General features: G+C 43.2%; 1 protein-coding gene across 2 annotated transcripts in view; it reads right to left on the reverse strand.

The window, feature by feature from the left end:
* CSMD1 (CUB and Sushi multiple domains 1) overlaps positions 1-19,099 on the reverse strand; it is a 5,442,057-nt gene that overhangs the window by 11,810 nt on the left and 5,411,148 nt on the right. For both annotated transcript variants that reach the window (XM_069606098.1, XM_069606099.1), the window contains exon 68: positions 11,413-11,500. In XM_069606098.1, the coding sequence (XP_069462199.1) occupies positions 11,413-11,500 (88 nt within the window). The remainder of the gene's footprint in view (positions 1-11,412; positions 11,501-19,099) is intronic.

Raw genomic sequence — 19,099 nt, forward strand, 5'->3', positions numbered from 1 at the left:
TAAATTCTGCATCGTTGCATGTTAGTGTCCTCCGGACATTACCAGCTACATGACATTTGGACACCCCACTCTTTTCCCCGGATTACAGCACCTTTGCACATGAGACGGTTGCCTGAAAATGACATGGTCATAGTATGGTCATAGAAGGAACGGCCGCAACATGAGGAACAAAATGAGACCTCGAAAACCACATTTCAAGGCCCTAGGATGCACCATTTCTGAGATATTTGCACCAGAATGCACTGCAATGAACTGCACCACGCCAGGGTTAGGCGGCAGGTGGGGCGAGAGCACAGAAGGTCCCAGTATGCAGCAGCACACCAATTCCCACCTGCCCCAACGTCTGTTCCAGGGTATGTCAGCCAGCCACATGCACCCAGTTTCAGGGCAGTTTACTTCAGGCTGCAAAGCACATCAAGCAATAAGCAAATTGGACCAGCGACCTGCAGGATCAGTGTCATCATGTCTGTCTACAGAACCCGTTCAGGGAACAGGTACTTCTGCTAGTGTCAAAATAAAATGATATGGGAAATATACATTGTTTTCTATTGCTCATTCTTTTCAGATATTGTGGGGCCATTGTTTTGATTAAATTGCTCAATGAGGTGTTGCAATGCAGCTGCAACTCTCTTTCTGACTTTATCATTGAATATGACATGGTTAACTGTGCTTCTTTATCAGTCGCATTCAAGCACTTCTTATAGGTAGTATGGCAATACATATGCTACTACAATCTATTAGAAACACATCTCTCATTGCAAAATGTAATGGTAGCAGAATTCTCTTGTTTTCAATATGGCACACAAAACACCTGTCTCAGAACGTATAAGCTCGCCTTGTTTAATGAGAAACTTCATGCATCTCAATGATATAAGCACAGTTAGGGGAATGCAGTTTTATTAAACTTTTTTATTGATGTGACAAATCAATAGCAAGGCTCATACTGAAATATTTGGTTATATGAATAAGTGTGTGTTCGCTCCATCTGCTTGTTTATTTCGGTTTATTGCTGGTCTGAGGCACATTACAGAAGTGAACACTTACATAAATCCGAAGAAAGAACAGGAAGAAAAACAACCACACGTCTCACATATTTATGGGGATCCTTGTGGCGCGGACCGATAATGTTTACTGAAAAGTACACAATCAATATTTCATTTATATTTCTGGATAAAGAAAAAGAAACACGTGGAAGGGAAAGAACAGTTAGAACCCTATGAACTTTACTTTGTACCCGAGGTCTTTATCTTGCCATAACCTGGACTTGGTTGTGGAACATTATAGTAAGGGACATAATATGTTCTTTGGGTATCTCAGGGGCACGTGATCCCTTCAGTTTCAAAGCACTCTACATGACATAGAATATGTCATAGAACTCATTCTATTGATCTCAGCAGCACAATTGGCTTACTTGTTTCTTTTACCTATGTTTATATACTGTGGCTTATTCTCGGTATCTATTTCTTGGCTAGTTTCAGTGTTGACGTTTCTCGCACAATGCACCAAGGATTTCCAAACTTGGTTCCACTTCTCATTCTTGCTCTCTCTCATTAGCATTGACTCGAGCAACACGATTGGTTCTCTGCTTCAGCTCATGTCATGTTGCTGCTCTATTAGTACTTTCTTGTAATTACTGGACAATGGGCCTCACTATGATTTTGATAGATTTGCCAGTGATCAACCTGGCAAATTAGTGCACTGTGACAGTTCCACATTTTAGCTGCAAATCCACCTAATTGTAAGTGCGACAGTTGTGATCCCTCATTATGTAGTCCCAGTGTACTCCATTGGCATTTGGAGAAATTACTGTGAGCAAATGAACTGCCGAGAGTACATCCAAAATTTCTATGGCTGGAGTACTGGAGATTTTGCCTCAAACTTGCCAACACATGTTTTGATGAGTTTGGTAATATGGCGGTGAGGTAACAGATCCAAATACATGTATTGCCACCATATTTAATTGCATAATCATACGCCCAATGAGGCCTATTGTCACTTCTGTTGTTGAGAGAGTTGTTGGATGAACACACATTCCGAAACTTGACAGCTTTTGTTAAGTTTCGAATATGGGATGTTTGCTAGGAGATTGGGATATGCCGACCACAGAAGATACCAGCAACACGTGGTCTGTCACCTACTAAAGTGCCTGGGAGAGAAGCACAGCACATCTTGTCCGGACCCTGCCAAAGGAGGGAGGCCTGGTAAACAGGCTAACAGTTTTTGCCATTTTCAACATGCTCTTCATCAGGTCGCCCTGACCACAAAGCATAAGTATAAAGTGCGGCCTGGCACAAACTACAATTACCAAAACACACTGAAACCCTACAACAAAAACCTAGACTGAGGGCATGAGGAATGGACTCGGTGCCAAAATAGGAATGGACTGGAGTTTCCCCCTTTCCAGGCTAAATTAGGCACCAAACACCTACCCCACAATCCCCAAATGGGCTACAGGGACACAGTGAGGCAGCAGTGGAAAGTCTGAGAATGTAAAGGTCATTCAAGCGAACAAGTGATACCTTGGAACACTTCCCAAACCCTCTTTGAAGAACACCTCACCCAGGAGAGGAGACCATCCCACAACAAATGACCCCACTGAGCACATGGCTGACAGCATGAAAATGGAGATAGAAAAAACAGTGGGCTACAGGGCTTTTTGAAGACTTCCGTGGGAAGTTCCATCCCCCAAAGGTGTAGCTTAGATAGAGTTTGGCTCTGAAGAACAGCTGACATGGGATACTAATAGGTCTTCACGTGTTTTAGTTAAACAACTTTACACATATCATTGTTAATATACATTTTACCAACATATAAAACATATACAATTCCAATTAGTTCATTTTAAAAAGTTCATTCAATAGATCATCTAGAGACCTCATACAATTCAAATTCATACAGTACATGAACAATAACTTCAACACCTATTAAAACAAACCATTAAAAACCCATTTAAAAATGCATTAAATATCCTCGGTAAGCATACGCCCACGATCCTTTAACCTTTCAGATGCTACTATCCATACTCTATATAAGACTGTATGTAGGGCTTTGCTATTAGTGTTAAGACAACACTACCAACAGGGGAGCCCTTAATTGAATCAGGGTTATGCACATATTCACCCAAGTAGTTCATATACGTGGGATCCAAAGCACAGCACTCAGTCAGAATGTCCTTTGAAGTTTCCAACATCTGGGTTTTCTGGCAAATTCGGCAAGTCCTTTCCATTGTTGGAATCAAGAGTGTGGGCCCACTACAGAGAGAACTGGTAATCAATTTATGCAGAGCAGGAGTATGGTATGATAGGTTATTTATAACGCACTTAATACCCAGAGCTTTCTAAGCGGGGACCCAGGGATCGAACCTGTGGTGCTCTGTGTCATCTTGCTTCCAAGGTGAGCATGTTTCCCCTGAGCTATCCTCCCGAGAGCAGGAGTAAACATCTCCTAAAATGTCTACAAGGAGAAATTACCAATTATGGTTGTTGTCTCTTAAATGTATAAACCATCTCAGTCACAAACGCATTGCTCTTTAGTGTAGACATATGTAGAACATTTTCATTCCAGTCCCATAAATCAATCTCACTCTCCAGAGACCTCGCTGCAACATGGTACTTATCATTCCAATTCGGGGTCCATCCTTTAGTTTTAAGCAAATTAACAATATAGGTTTCATATTTAGTGGTTCCTTCAGCTTTTAAAAGATAACAACCAAGTGAGTGTAGCAAATGCCCCTCCAAACTATACATCATTTTAAGGTACAAAAGGGCACGTTTCTTCAAAATCAGCAAATGCTAGGAAATGAGTCCCAGTTCCAAACGGATAATAGCTATAGGGACACAAGTAGGGAGTCCCAGTAATTTCCTCCAAACCGTGCCTTCAATACGTTGTAGCCACTTTAGATCCATCATTTTCTAACCCGTAGAGAATAGCTGGCACAAAGCATTGGATATACAGTCCGTGCACATCCTCATATGAAAAACCACCAGTTCTTCTAACAAACTGGTGAATGAGTGACGTCAGCCGAGCAGCTTTAGTCTTTCAAGTTGCAATACAAACTTTGTAACCCCTCGGTTGATCCAGCCCAATGCCCAGGAATTTGTATTGATCAGCCTTGGACGGGCTAATTTCTTTAAGGCAAACAATATTATCCGAGTTTTGTTGTGAGATTTCCAATAAATTATCCTCGGCATAGTTCCAAAGGGCAGCAGTTAATGTAATCGACATAGACCCGCAAAAGTATGGTCCATGATTACGAGGTCATCTGCATAAGCCAAAACCCGACAATGAGCGGAACCAACTGTTGCGGGACAACACTTATCCGCAGCTAAACCTGACGGTAGGTCCGCCAGGTACAAGTTGAATAGGAAGGGAGCCAGAATGCACCCTTGCTTGCTATACAGAAGGTATCTGGTCCGTCATAGCTCCCTCACCATCCAACTTTACCTGAATCACAGTGTTCTCATGTACTAGCCTTATAAAATGAAGAATGTAGGTCAGACACCCGTATGGTTCGAGCTTTGCCCATAACCGCTTTCTGCAGACGGAATCAAAAGCAAATTGACAATCTACAAACAGCACATATAGAACCGGGGAATCTTTAGTATGTACGTTCTAAATCAAATAGTCCAGAAGCCTAAGATTATGTATGGGTCGTTGAGTAACCATGAAGGAAACCACTCTGGAACCTATCAAGAAGCCCCACCTCATCGACACATCTCTGTAGTTCCCTCAATGCAAAAAGCTTCCCTATTGAATCAAATATGGATAAAAAATGTTAGTACCCAGCAATAGTGGAGATCCCTATTTTAATAACGGGACTAATATGGAGGCTTGCCAGGAGGTTGGTATTCTTCCCTCCAAAAGGAACTTATCAAACAAAATTTTTAGTAGAATAGAGGCCCAGAATTCCGGGTTCTGCTTAGAAACCACGTTAGCAAGCCTGTTATTGCCCGGAACTCTAGAGGATTTCAGCCTACTTATTTTGAGTTGAATATCTTCCTTATCAATAAGAAAATCTGGGTCCTGTTAATGGGCACAAAGGGCTGTATCCACAGAGAGCTCAGTAACTGGTTGGTGCCTCCTCAAGAAGAATCTAAGTCATCGATGCACGGCCCGTAACTGCGCAGACGAACATGTTGATGGCAATTACGGCACATGCAGTGATCAGATAGATCACGTTTTCCCCTGCAAGACTCCAACCCCCGCCCACCACCACACCTACCTTTAACGCAGCGCACCTCTGCGTGTGGCACCGACTACTTTGTACCCCTGCAGTGGCAGTTCATCTCACTTACGTGGGGCAGTGCCGACGCCGCTGGCCCTTATTTAAAATAAAAGAAATTCGTTTTCCTGTCCACCGCTTAACCTAATGGTAAGTGGGGAACACTCCTGCAACCCCCGACTCCCATTACTGCGAACAAGGAGAGTTTGGGACATCCCCACAACCTCTACTCTACTTGGGCGCAGTAATGGGAGTCAGCATTCTCTAAAATGCCGACAGTGCAGTAAAAGCACAGTCTTCATTTTAGATTTGAAGTCATGGTACGATTCCCCCATTGCTTCTCATTGATAGGATTAAGAGAATTCCATTCAGTACAACCCCTGGCTTCCCCCAACAATTCCCAAATACTCCTCGATTTGCCACTAATTAAAACCCCAACCATTCTCTCCCATAGGGACCTCTGACAAGAATACTGCGGTCCCAGTTCTGATATGTATTTTTAAACTTTTTAATCTTCCTGTGTCCATCTACCGGGCATAGATATTTAGCCTTAAAACTACAAAGGTGCCTACACATCAATCACTTCCTATCTCTGACTACCTTGTCATAATTCTCACACTCTTTATCAATATTAAGCAAGGCAAGGGGATAGTAGGTTGCGTGCAGAACCGGTCAATATTCGTATTTCACCGCCTAATCCGGTTGACAGATTTCATAACTTTAACTCTTCCAATAGCCCTTTCTGAGTTAATCAGACCATTCATCTTAAGGTTGAGCTGCAAACAGGCATCACCACTCCAATAATTTCTAATCACATGCATATTAGTCACATCAGAGAGTGACTCAATATTTGTAAAGAAGTAATCTAATGTGGCCTTCCTTTTCCCATGGATTATCATCTTCTATCCACCCATTAACCATTATCAGGTCCCAGCTCTGAATAAACCTCATCCACTCATCTCCTTCGATATTAGAAACAGATTGCTTCATCAAACTTTGACTATTCAATGGACCCTCCAACAACAACACCTCTTTACATATACAATGACAGTTAAGGTCACCAGCTCACACTATGATTTCTTTATTAGCTTCCTTAAACCATGACATGAAGATATCCTGTAATGCACCCTAAATTGCCACTCAGTAGGTAGCACTTGGGGGATGGTATATGTTTACAATTGGCTTACGCCCGGCAACCCCCAACTTAGATTTTGTTACCTCAACGGCCAAAATGTGATCAGAACCGGCCAACTCTATCCTCCAGGAACCTATACAATGAACAATGCCCATCAGCAAATCCCTGAAGGTGTGGCCCCTTTTGCCAGGTCTCCTGGAGTAGGAAAATCTGGTTCTGCATTAACATAGGTAGAGAGCCCTTGGGAAAGAGTAAGTGGGCAAACCCACGTGTATTCCAAGATAACAATGTGATTTCTCAATTCTGTTTTGATAACACTACAGGCAAAGCATCAGCCAACCATTTCAAAGTAAGCGGATATCAATGAATTGAACCTTGTCGTTGTTCAAGCGAGATTGAGTTCCTAAGCTTGGTCTCATGCTCTTAGGCAGATGGCTGATAGATGTCAAAGAAGAATCCTCTGTGTCAACGTCCACATCAAGATATACTCCACAGTTAAAGAGATGAGCCTGAAAACTTTCGAGAAGCATGGCACTATCTGCCTACCTACAGCGGATAGCAGTGACATTCGGATTTGCACATTCCAAAAGGTTAAAAAAACTTAAAGTCTTCTGAAACTTCTGAAACCGGTACTCGTAATTGTGGGATTTGCGTGAGAAGAAATGTGAAGAGGCTGAGCCACATATTTCTCTTACTCTTTAACACCAATTTAGGATCTTTCGGGTCAGCCATGGTATTCAAATTAACATTCATTCTTTCCTTACTTAAAGTCATCGGCTTTTTAACCGCTTCCCTTACAATTGGATTTGTGGTAGAGGTCTGTTCCAGCAGACCCTTACCATGGTCACTTTTGTTTAGCTTCAACATTGAGTAGGCTAAGTCGGAATCAGGATCACAGTTTTCATCGGATTATTCTCCACTAGCCTACTCGTCAATGTTCAGCTGCTTGGCGCGACAATTATTTTATTACGTGCAGCCTATCTTTTTACCTTTATCAATATTTTAATCGTTTCAACAGTCGGATTCAGAACATCTGCCGAGAGGCTACTTTGCCAGGCCTGGGCTCTGTTGCCTTGAAGAAAATATTTCAGATGGAGCCGATTAATTAATTGGAGAATCCAAATTGCCCAATTCCTTGTCATCTCGTCCCCTGTGGTTCATCTTCGCTGTGCCCTCTGCCGTCATCTCAGTGGGCCTAATATCTGTGGGATCTTGAACAATCACAACCATATTCTGTCCAGTAGAAGTATTTCCTTGATTCCTATTTTGTGTAATATTATTGTGAATTCTACCACATAATTATAACATGACCTTCAATGCTAAGCCAGAGATGATTGAATTTCGTAATATGTTACATCCATATGCACAGACTCCTTTGTTTGAACATTTGAAGAGGAGTGTGCAATCAAATTTGGAGAGGCAGATATACGCTGTGAATCTCTATTGTGCCTGTACCAGCCTCCACCATTAACACCTGTGCATCCACAACTAAAGTCAATCCAACATTAGGCACAGACATTTCTTCCGGCCTGCCATGCTCTGATGTAAAGCATAGCAGAGGACCGGCAAGAAATTATTGTCAATATCGTCCAATGAAAGTGGGTCTTGGCACTTTGACCCTTGGTTAGAGACATTAGTATGACCTGATATTTCTACTATTGAAACAACATTATTAGTGATTGATTGTGTGCCAAAAAAAGGAGGTTATTTTCCCTTTATCTTCACCCATATTACCAACCAATCCAGCCGGCAGAGCTAGTGGGCTTTTAAGTAAACCCTGCATGGTAGTTGGTGTAGTATTATTGATCTCTGCAGACCCCTTTCTCAAATTATACCTCACGGATTTTGGCTTACTTTTGCTAGGCATTACCATTAGGGTTACTCAGTTGTGTAATGAGATAAGTCAATATACAGACAAGCTGCAATCTTACTTCAAGAATCCTGCAGTCCGCTGACCACCAGAGAGCTGAACAGCACTCTCTCAAAGCACTCTGTGGAATTCAAACGCTCCATTTTTTTATGCGGTTCCGCAGTAGGAAGGCGGGACTCTGTCTTCTGACCAATGAAATCAATGAGCTTTGTTGTTTCCAAGATCCCACAGTAGAATAATGCAGGGTAAGCTTTGCTGCCATATCCAGAGATCAAAATTAAAATCACTGATCCAAAATGGAAAGACCACTCAGCAGCTTGACAGCACTCTCTGAAAGCACTCCATCGAAAGCGCACACATGGGAACTCTAAAGCAGGGAAAAGTTAGCAGTTTCAGTAGATGATGAAAGGTGTATGTTCACACATGCCAAATGGGTGCGCTCCACTTTTTTTTATGAGGTTCTGGAGTAGGAAGGCAGGACTCCATATTCCGTCAACTGAAATGATTGAGCTTTGTTGTTTCCAAATTTGTTACAGTAGAATAATGCAGGGTAAACTTCACCGCCATACGTATCGATAAAAATGAAAATCACTGATCAAAAATGGAAAGACAACTCAGCAGCTCGACAGTACTGTCTCAAAGCACTCCATCAAATGCACAAACATGGGAACTCTAAAGCTGGAAAGGCGGGGCAATGAAAAGCTAGCAGTTTCAGTAGATGATGAAAGTTGTATGTGTCAGAAGCAGAAGAAGTGAACCAAGAGACCAGTGGGGATAGTGTTGCAGGTGGAGAAGTGATGGGGAGAGACTGTTGGAGTAGTTTGAGATAGTGATGGTAAGGTGTTGGTTCTGAGAGAGTGGAACGAATTTCTTTGTGTGTAATTGCATGAGGAAGAGACTAATTTGATGGCTGCAAGAATAAAGGGGGGTCGAGAATAGATGTGAGAGAAGATGTGTGTGTTATTATGTGGATGGCAGAGTGGGAAGTGAGAGGCGGCGGTATTGGAGATTAGGGGTCCATGTATTTGTGGGAGAAAGGAGTTTGTGGAGAAGAAAGAGCAGAAGGCAGTTGGCAGGCGTAGGCAGGAAAGTTGAGAGAGGGCAGTAAAACCAGGGGGCAGAATGTGAGGAGTAAGAGTGAGAGAGAGAGAGAAAAGGGTAAGACTAGGAAACAGAGTATAGAAAGAGGGGAAGCAATGAGCTGTAAGGTAGAGATAGGAGAAGTGGTTGATAACAGTAAAATCAGGGGATGTAGTGTGGAGAGACAGTGAGAGAGACAAAGATGTGGTGAGAGAGGACACATGTGAGTGAGGAGAATCTGAAGAGAGAGCCATTAGGAAAAGCATGAGTGAACAACTGGACTACCAAGTTAGGTCCCTAGGAGGTTCCTAAGGTAGCATGTCAGAAAGGGATATGGCTGTTAGGACTCCATAGGGTGAAGGATACACCTAGATAGTAGTGGTATACTGGCCGAGTCAGCCGGTCCTTTGAAAACATCATGATGGAGCAGGGGATCTGAATTAGGGAGGGGAGAACCCATTTCAAGATTAAGGAAAGGGTGCAGGATTGACCCCTAGTCTGGAAACCCCAACTGCTTAATGTAAACAAAAAGTATAATACAAATACAATAAAAAGTTGAAACCTATGTGAAGTAGTCATGAGGTTCATTGAGAAAATTTTCACAGATATTCAAGGGACAATTGTAACCACTTGAGGCCCCACAGAGTCCTAGGCAGCTGGGATGGAAGACAGTACACAGGTGTATGGAAAGCAATATTGGCCAGTGTGGTGAATACATGGATAAACTGGGGCACAGATGATGGGGCACTTGCTGGCTGGAAGGGTAGTGGGAGAGAGCAAGGATACTGGGTTGGACACGGGGCTATGGTCTCTGTATTATTCTTGGGTACAGGGTTTCAAATAATATTCATATTATATGAGTCATCATGGATGTCCTAGACGGTTGGGAGTTGGATTGCTTAGGTCAATGGATCTGCAACTCAGAATTCCCACCCTCAGACTATTTACATGTGTGATACTTTAAAGCTTGCCTGCTGGGCTGACCTTACAGGCCACTGCAGTATGTCTATATTTGTGTACGGTCAGTGAAGGTTATTATTCTAAGTGCAAGCAAAAACGTCATGACTGAAGCTTATAAAGTAAGAACAACCACCATATGTGTCAGGATTCATTAAATCAAAGTGCCTTATAGTTTGATCTATGAAATATTGCATTTCCCCAGTTTCCAATCTCTAACCCGCTTTCCCAGAGATATAGTGGCCATACCTTTGTTGCTTCAACTCACAGTCTGAAGAATATATTGCAAAGTCTCTTCTTGTCAGTTTCAAATAACCAAGTTCCTATGTCCCCTTGATTGGTGCCTTTGCTTGTGTAGGTATGTTCAGCCTCCATCCACTAGCTACACTCCTGGTACAGTAGCAATACTGTTAGATACACTCCTGCTAGCAAGTATTTCAGTCTCCTTTCTAAGAGCTGTTTTTCAATCTGTGAATTTGACACAGCCATGGATTATCTGCTTTGGCCAGATGAACTCTTAAGGTCTCCTTTTATGTTTGGTCTCTCTCAAGCTTGTCTCTCCCAATGTGTCACATATAGCCCCACCACCACTTTGCAAGATCGTATCTCGGTCTCCAGCACAAAGCAAAAATCAGAAGCGCATGTGTACTGCACCTAATATGATATGATATGTTTATTTATTTAACACAATGTGTTTCACAGCGCTTCAAGGCAAGGGAGGGAACAAGGGAAAATACAATGACATTCTTTTATGATTCACATAGTATTCAATGAAGCACTTAATTTTCTTTTTTCCTGAGAAAGATTGGTTGTGCCTCTTTCCCACAATCTCATCCACACATATGCCCCCTACTAATAGTTACCACCAATTATCTTTACTCACTCCTTGGACTGCAGCAAACAAGGGCTTAACGTACCATGCTGCCATTTTGAAATCAGGCAGAAGCAGGACTGGAGCTGCACAGATCTGCAGTGCTAGGTGTACGTCTGTGTTGTCCCACATTTGGGGTACCTTACAGCTGGAGCAAGGTTGTTTCTTTCTTTCCCCAAAGGAACCAAAGAAGTTCTTCAGCCTGTGAATCAGCTAATGCTTTAAGGCATAGGGAGAAAAGATATATTTAACATAATGAATAGTATAGCATCACTTACTCTGTCTTCGAAACATGAACTTTCCAAAATCCTTTCCACGTATTGAACCTTGATATGAAAAGGCTCCCTTTTCCACACCTGAAGATACCTATATCACATAAAGATAAAAAAATGGATACAATGAAGTTCTTTGTAGTGTACTTTGTAAAGAAAGTGGAAGTTCTTATTTTTAATTGCTCTTTGTTGTGACTATGTTCTAAAATGTCCATTGCACAACATCACGTTTTTATAAATGATCATGAATATGCATAGAGAAACATTTTTGCATGAATTTATATATATATATATTTCAAAAAGGAGAAAGTGGTTCCATTTCTCCCGGAGAGGATAGCACTATGAGCAGTATGACGAACGCCAGCAGCAAATACTTTCCTTCGATACGAAAACCCAAAAATAAATGCAGCATAAAGTCCTTGTAATTTCCAGTTTTATTTGGACATCAGCCAACAATTAAAAAAAGCACAGTGCAACGCGTTTCGCTGCTGTCTTGCAGCTTGTTCACGTACAAACAAATTCTTAAAATTACGTGTATATATACAAACATTCAACCAGTCTCTATGATTCATGGTGTCGATTGTCCTTTTTCGCTTTCTAGCATGTCCATGTAAACTGCATGGGTTAGCATTAGCTAAAACATGGCAGCCATTTTAAAGGTTGCATCGGTCCCATTATTACAATATTAATATTCACCCTTTTCACTATAGAATTCATACTGCTTAAAATAAATAACAGGTAGTTTTAGTTCTTGGTGTACTGGTAAACCCTAATTGTATAATGATTAATTCACAATAATGTCAGGTAGAGACCAGAAAATTCAGTAATACTCCAAAAATTCAATGGTGTATTTAAAAGGAAGATGGCAAGGTCTAGAATGAATGAATCCAAGCTTCTGATGTAAATTGCAAGCATTTCGCTTTATACTGCCAATATGGAACCTCGAACAGCCTAAGCAAAATAACTGTTAAGTATTTTATACAAATTACGTTAAACACAGACCTAAATAAAGCATGGCCAATTGCCAAACGGCTGTCTAATCAGCCATATTATGGAATGCATATTTCTACTTTTTGCCATATAAGGTAAAGTAGTTAAAGTGCGTAGTGCTCTAAGGTGCATGGTGCTTTGAAGTACACCTTTTGCCATATAAGGCAGAATGGTTCAAGTGCATAGTGCTCTAAAGTGCATAGTGCTTAAAAGTGCATCTTGCATTATCAAGTCTAAAATATGCATAGTCCTGTATTGTTTCTACTTATTATGTGATGCTGGTTGTGCCAGGGTTCATTATATCTGCACATCTTCCTTAAGAAGTAAAACATAAAATCTTTCACATGTACTACCTGCCACTGTCATTAAAGCTAAAAGAAGGGAAGGGAAGGAAGCCACTTCAAAATCGAAAGCATTTATATATTCACTGAAAAAACATTGTTAAAGGGACATTATGGGTAAGTTGCACTAATAAAAACCTATGAAATTCAGGGGAAAAACTTTGTTAAAGAGACATTATGGTTAAGTTGCATGAATAAAAACCTATGAAATTCACTGAAAAAACTTTGTTAAAGGGATGTTATGGTTACAAGTAAAACCAAAAACCTCAGAAATTCGCCAGTTATGGTAAGCTAAGCAACCACAACTTGCGCCAACACCATGCACTGCTAAGACTAACACCGAGAACATCAAGGATGACATTACAAATGTCATTGATAACATCACTTATGACATCACATGTGAAATACATTTTGATGAAAGTGCCTACAGGGCGTTGTGTTTGTAATGTTGGTAACAAGATGTCAGGGGTGATCGAGAGACCTATTTATTTATTTATTTTATTTATTGCCATTTGTAAAGCGCACAATCGACCCTTGGGCATTGCAGCGCTGTTGCAGAGAGCTTACTTAGTTACAGGAGCACAGCATTGTATGCATACATTTGAATAGGGACAATAGTAGCAGGAGAGTGTTCCAGCTAAATAACAGGTTACAGTGTGTTCCTTGGTTACAGTGGAACAAGTAGAACATGTTAATTAAACAGTTTAGTTTTAAGAACTTTTTGGAAGATTGTGAGGGATGCTTCACTTCTGAGCTCTGTAGGCAGGGCGTTCCAGTGTTTGGGTGCTAGATGTTGGAAGCTAGCCCCACCAGCTTTGGCTCTTTTGAAGATGGGGACAAACATCATGTTTGCATGGTGTGACCAAATAGGTCTGGAGGAGGATAGGGGAGTGATCTTTGGCGTCAGGTAGGGCGGTGCAGTGTGTGATATGCATTTATGTGTTATTGCCAAGGTCTTGAATGGAAACCGTTCCTTGACTGGTAGCCAGTGTGCTTCCCTCCTAGCGTGTGTGACATGGTCCCTTTTAGGAATGGCGGGGGCAGCTCTGAGAGCATTATTTTGGGTGACTTGTAGTCGGTGGATGTTTTTGTTGGAGGTGCCAAGGAGTAGGGCATTACAATAATATAATTGTGCACCAACTGTGGCTCTGGGTATTGATAGTTGGTTAGTCTCGGACAAGTAGGGTTTTACTGCATCGATTATTTTGGTAGACAACGCTGATGAGGATGCAATGGCACTCACATGGCGTGTCATGGATAAGATAGAGTCAATGTAGACCCCAAGAGTTTCAACAGCAGGGGAGACCTTGATAGATGTTTTGTCAATAGTGAAGGTCTGGTATAGGGGTTCCAGTTTGTTAAGCAGTTCTTTGGTGCCTACAATGAGAATCTCTGTTTTGTCCCCATTTGAACATAGTCTGTTTGCTGACATCCAGGTCTGAATGGCAGTGTAGATGTTGTCAGGGATGCAGAGTTTTGTTGGTATGAGCCAGTGAGAGGAAGGAGAACTTGAGTGTCGTCAGCATAGTTGGTGTAGGCTATGCCACGCTGATCCAAGTCCTTGAATAGAGGGAGGGTGAAGATGTTGTACAGCATGGTTGGAGCTGCTTGTGCTTGGTCTAAGAAGACCCTCATAAGTCACCCTTAAGGAAAGGAGGAGATCCATACTGTGGCATCAGTGGAAAATTGAGCAGCGTTGGTGAGGTGTTTACATAGGTTCACATGGTTGACGAGGTCAAAGGCCGCCGACAGATCTAAAAGGAGTAGAGTGCTGGCTGGCCTTTGTCCACTAGGTCGCTTAGTTGAATCTTTAGATCCAATAGTTCAGACTCAGTGCCATGGCCTAGGCGGAAGCCTGATTGGCACATGCATGCCTAAAATGTTGTTAGCCTCTAGAAATGGTTGGATTTGGGTGTGAGCAACCCTGTCTAAGATTTTTAGGAGGAAGGAGATGGAGGTGATTGGTTTGTAGTTATTGGGAGATTCTGGGACTAGGTTAGGCTTTTTTAGGAGTGGGCAGACCCACGCTTCTTTGAGGCAGGAAGGGACTGTATTAGTCCTAAATGACGCATTAAAGAAAGCGGTCAGGAAAGGGGCAAGGGAGTGTGCGCAGTTTTTGACTAGAGTAGCTGGACAGCTATCACCATTGCAGTTTGAAGGTTTAATTTTTCGGATGATATCTAGGACCTCTGGTTCTGTAACTTCCCTGAAGGAGAAGAGCGAGTTAGCAGCAGGTGTTTTGGCGGGTGTATAGCAGGTAGCTGTCTGGGCTCTTATTAGGAACTTATGGTGGTCGTTGATTTTCTTTTGCAAGTTTTCAGTTTTGTGGATCAATGCTTTCTGTGCATCAGTGCACCAGGCCTCATCTTTAATGACTGTTAGAGTGTTGGTGACTGTAGTGGCAAGTTCCTTCAATATGTTCCTATCATGAACTACTTAATCCATTAAAGAATGTACTCATCGAAACAACATTGTATTGGAGTGTTGTTGTTAATACAGGAACCTAATCAAAAAGAAACATAGACAATGGCTGCAGCATGCAGCATAGAAGTAGAATATTTATAATCTAGTAATTTTGGATAGTAAAATAATGAATGCTACCTTATAAGAGTTTTGAGTTATGTTAAACATGTAATAACTAGCTAACAATTCAAGACTTACTACACACTTGTGCTAGTACAAACAATACATATGAAAACGCACAATGCATACAAATCAGAGGCACATACAGGGAAACTGAAGTAAGGAAGAAATAAACAGCATCATCAGAAAATGTTAATAACATTAAAGTTTATCTTCATGTATAAAAATCAATTGTGGGTTTGAGGCCTGCTTATTGCCCCATATATGTGCACCATGAGCTGAGACCAAACCCTAAGAAAAGTAGTGTAAGAACATATGTCAGCGTTACCGTCTAGTTATATAGCATCTTTTGAATGTTAATATTCTGACTGTCAGTGAACAAAACCACTTGGCCTAGATATGTCAGTGAACAAAATCAAGTGGTCCAGATATGTGATGTCCTCATTGATGTCATCAATTACATTTGTTATGTCGTCTTTGGTGTCCTGGGTGTTAGTCTTAGCAGTGCACAGTGGTGGCGCAAGTTATGGTTGCTTACCTTACCATAACTGGTGAATTTCTGAGGATTTTCAGTTTTACTTGTAACCATAATGTCCCTTTAACAAAGATTTTTCAGTGAATTTCATGGGTTTTTACCAGTGCATGCCATTTTCCTACAACTTATTAATATCATACTTACCCCAATATAGCAACATTTTTTCTCTAATTTAGAAAGTTACACCTTAACACTCTGCCATTCCCCACCTTCTGGCATCATTTGTAACACTTCTATACACTTTTTGCAATTTTTTCCACTATTTTTGTGTTCGCCGATGTTCGCGAACGTCAGACGTCATAACTGACTTTTCGGACAGTGTTACATGACCACGCACTCGCGCGCGGCATGATACCGTGTCCGCAAATTCATCCGCACTTCACAAATGGGTGTGTGCTTCAAGAACAGTTCATAACTGAATGCTTCAGCTCATCTTTAACTTTGGTGCTCAAAATGTACCCTTGCACAGCTCCTACACCTATTCTTACTCATTATACATTAACAATCTAGCAGACAGCACATACTTGGAAGAATATTAGGAAAACTGCTTTTTATCTTAATGGCATCAGCTATTGCCATCCATCCTGCCCAACAGCCACCACCACCATCACCACCAGCTGGAGGGCCTACACAACAAAAGAAGCACAATACTTCAAAAGACAATCAAGAAGATCTGGAAGATGAGGTAGAAGAAGTGCCTACCTCTAGCCCCCAGAGAGAATCATGGGTGTGGCAGTTCTTTACCATTGTTGGAAACATACCAAAGGCTATAGGGACTTTAAGGCTAAAGCTGCCAAAGTGAGTGGAACATTGTACTCAGTCGCAGACAACCTGGCCAGTACTCCTATGGGACCACCCCTATGTGCTGTCACACCAAGGGGTCGATTCATGGAATTAATGTGCGCTGAAAATTCCTGCGCAGAGGTGCCAAAATGTGCGATTCGCAGTAAAAGTGCGAAAATCGCAGTGCAAGTGCGAAAATCGCAGGGAAACCAGCGCACATCGATTCATGGAAGTCCGTGCGCGAGAAAAACATTGGATGTGCGCTGAAAAAGTGCGCCGCGCACGCCGGCGCACAGGTCATCCAACAGCGTTTGCCACGGCCACTGTGAAATCGCACATAGCGCGGCGCACATCACAAAAGTAGGCGGAACACGGGGCGTAACACTCGGAATGAGGAACAACGCATGAAAATATGGGCGTCACGGTGGAAGTACAGGAGGCAAGTGCGCGGAACGCCCACACGCTCGCCTACAACCTGTATTCATGGAATTGAATAGGGCAAACCAGCGCACGGACAAAGATGCGCACAGGGCCAAACAAGTACGCCACAAGAAAGCAGGCGGTAGAGTCCCTGCACCTGAAATAAATGTGCGCCAAAATGTGCGCCAACAAAAAGCACCCATATACAGACATGATGAATGGTCCATACAGTGGCAATCTGGGACAAATGAGGTGCAAAGGGGTACCGACAAACACGGACACCCGCTGTGTGAAAATTAGCGTGTGCATGTGTTTCGGGATGCGCGGGAAGTTCCACACGCGATTGGCCTGGGTACGTGTACTTCGGGGTGCGCGGGAAGTTCCACACGCGATTGGCCTGGGTACGTGTACTTCGGGGTGCGCGGGAAGTTCCATGCGCGATTGGCTTGGGTACGTGTGTTTCGGGATGCGCGGGAAGTTCAACACGCGATTGGCCTGGGTACGTGTACTTCGGGGTGCACGGGAAGTTCCACATGCAATTGGCCTGGGTATGTGTGTTTCGGGATGCGCGGGAAGTTCCACACGCGATTGGCCTGGGTACGTGTACTTCTGGGTGCGCGGGAAGTTCCACACGCGATTGGCCTGGGTACGTGTGTTTTGGGATGCGCGGGAAGTTCCACACGCGATTGGCCTGGGTATGTGTACTTCGGGTTGCGCTGGAAGTTTCACACGCGATTGGCCTGGGTATGTGTGTTTCGGGATCCGCGGGAGGTTCCACACGCGATTGGCCTGGGTACGTGTGTTTCGGGATGCGGCGGGAAGTTCCACACGCGATTGGCCTGGGTAAGTGTACTTTGGGGTGCGCTGGAAGTTCCACACGCAATTGGCCTGGGTACGTGTGTTTCGGGATGCGGAGGAGGTTCCACACGCGATTGGCCTAGGTATGTGTACTTCGGGGTGCGCAGGAAGTTCCACACGCGATTGGCCTGGGTATGTGTGTTTCGGGATGCGCGGGAAGTTCCACACGCGATTGGCCTGGGTACGTGTACTTCGGGGTGCGCGGGAAGTTGCACATGCAATTGGCCTGGGTACGTGTGTTTCGGGATGCGCAGGAGGTTCCACACGCGATTGGCCTGGGTATGTGTACTTCGGGGTGCGTGGGAAGTTCCACACGCAATTGGCCTGGGTATGTGTGTTTCGGGATGCGCGGGAAGTTCCACACACGATTGGCCTGGGTATGTGTACTTCGGGTTGCGCTGGAAGTTTCACACGCGATTGGCCTGGGTATGTGTCTTTTGGGATGCGCGGGAGGTTCCACACGCGATTGGCCTAGGTACGTGTGTTTCGGGATGCGGCGGGAAGTTCCACACGCGATTGGCCTGGGTACGTGTACTTTGGGGTGCGCGGGAAGTTCCACACGCAATTGGCCTGGGTACGTGTGTTTCGGGATGCGGAGGAGGTTCCACACGCGATTGGCCTAGGTATGTGTACTTCGGGGTGCGCAGGAAGTTCCACACGCGATTGGCCTGGGTATGTGTGTTTCGGGATGCGCGGGAAGTTCCACACGCGATTGGCCTGGGTACGTGTACTTTGGGGTGCGCGGGAAGTTGCACATGCTCCCATCACCCCCACCCCCCAGCAGTGCAGGGGCAGCCTCCAACAGGCCCCCACTCATGTCCCCCAGCCAACATGTCACCACAATGTAGATCCCTGGCCCTTATGGTCAGCCTCCAAATGCCAAACACCCACCTGAGTATTGCATCCACCCACTTAGAAATGGCAAAAACATGATAGAACCCCAATTGCAAGTTTGGAAATGAACACATGCCCCTCACATACACCCAATGGGTGTCAGTGAATGTCAAAACCCATATCATGATATGCATGAAACCAATGAGATGATACTACACATTGAAGTTTGAAGAAAAAATATGTTTTAAAAGCAACATAAATTGAATCAAAAATAAACAAACAATAATGGAAATTTAAAAAAAATAAACCAGCAGGTCCGTGAAATAATGCAAAACCACAAATCATAATG

The sequence above is a fragment of the Ambystoma mexicanum genome, chromosome 4p, assembly GCF_040938575.1.
Source record: "Ambystoma mexicanum isolate Mex_15411 chromosome 4p, UKY_AmexF1_1, whole genome shotgun sequence".
Classification (NCBI taxonomy): Eukaryota; Metazoa; Chordata; class Amphibia; order Caudata; family Ambystomatidae; genus Ambystoma; species Ambystoma mexicanum.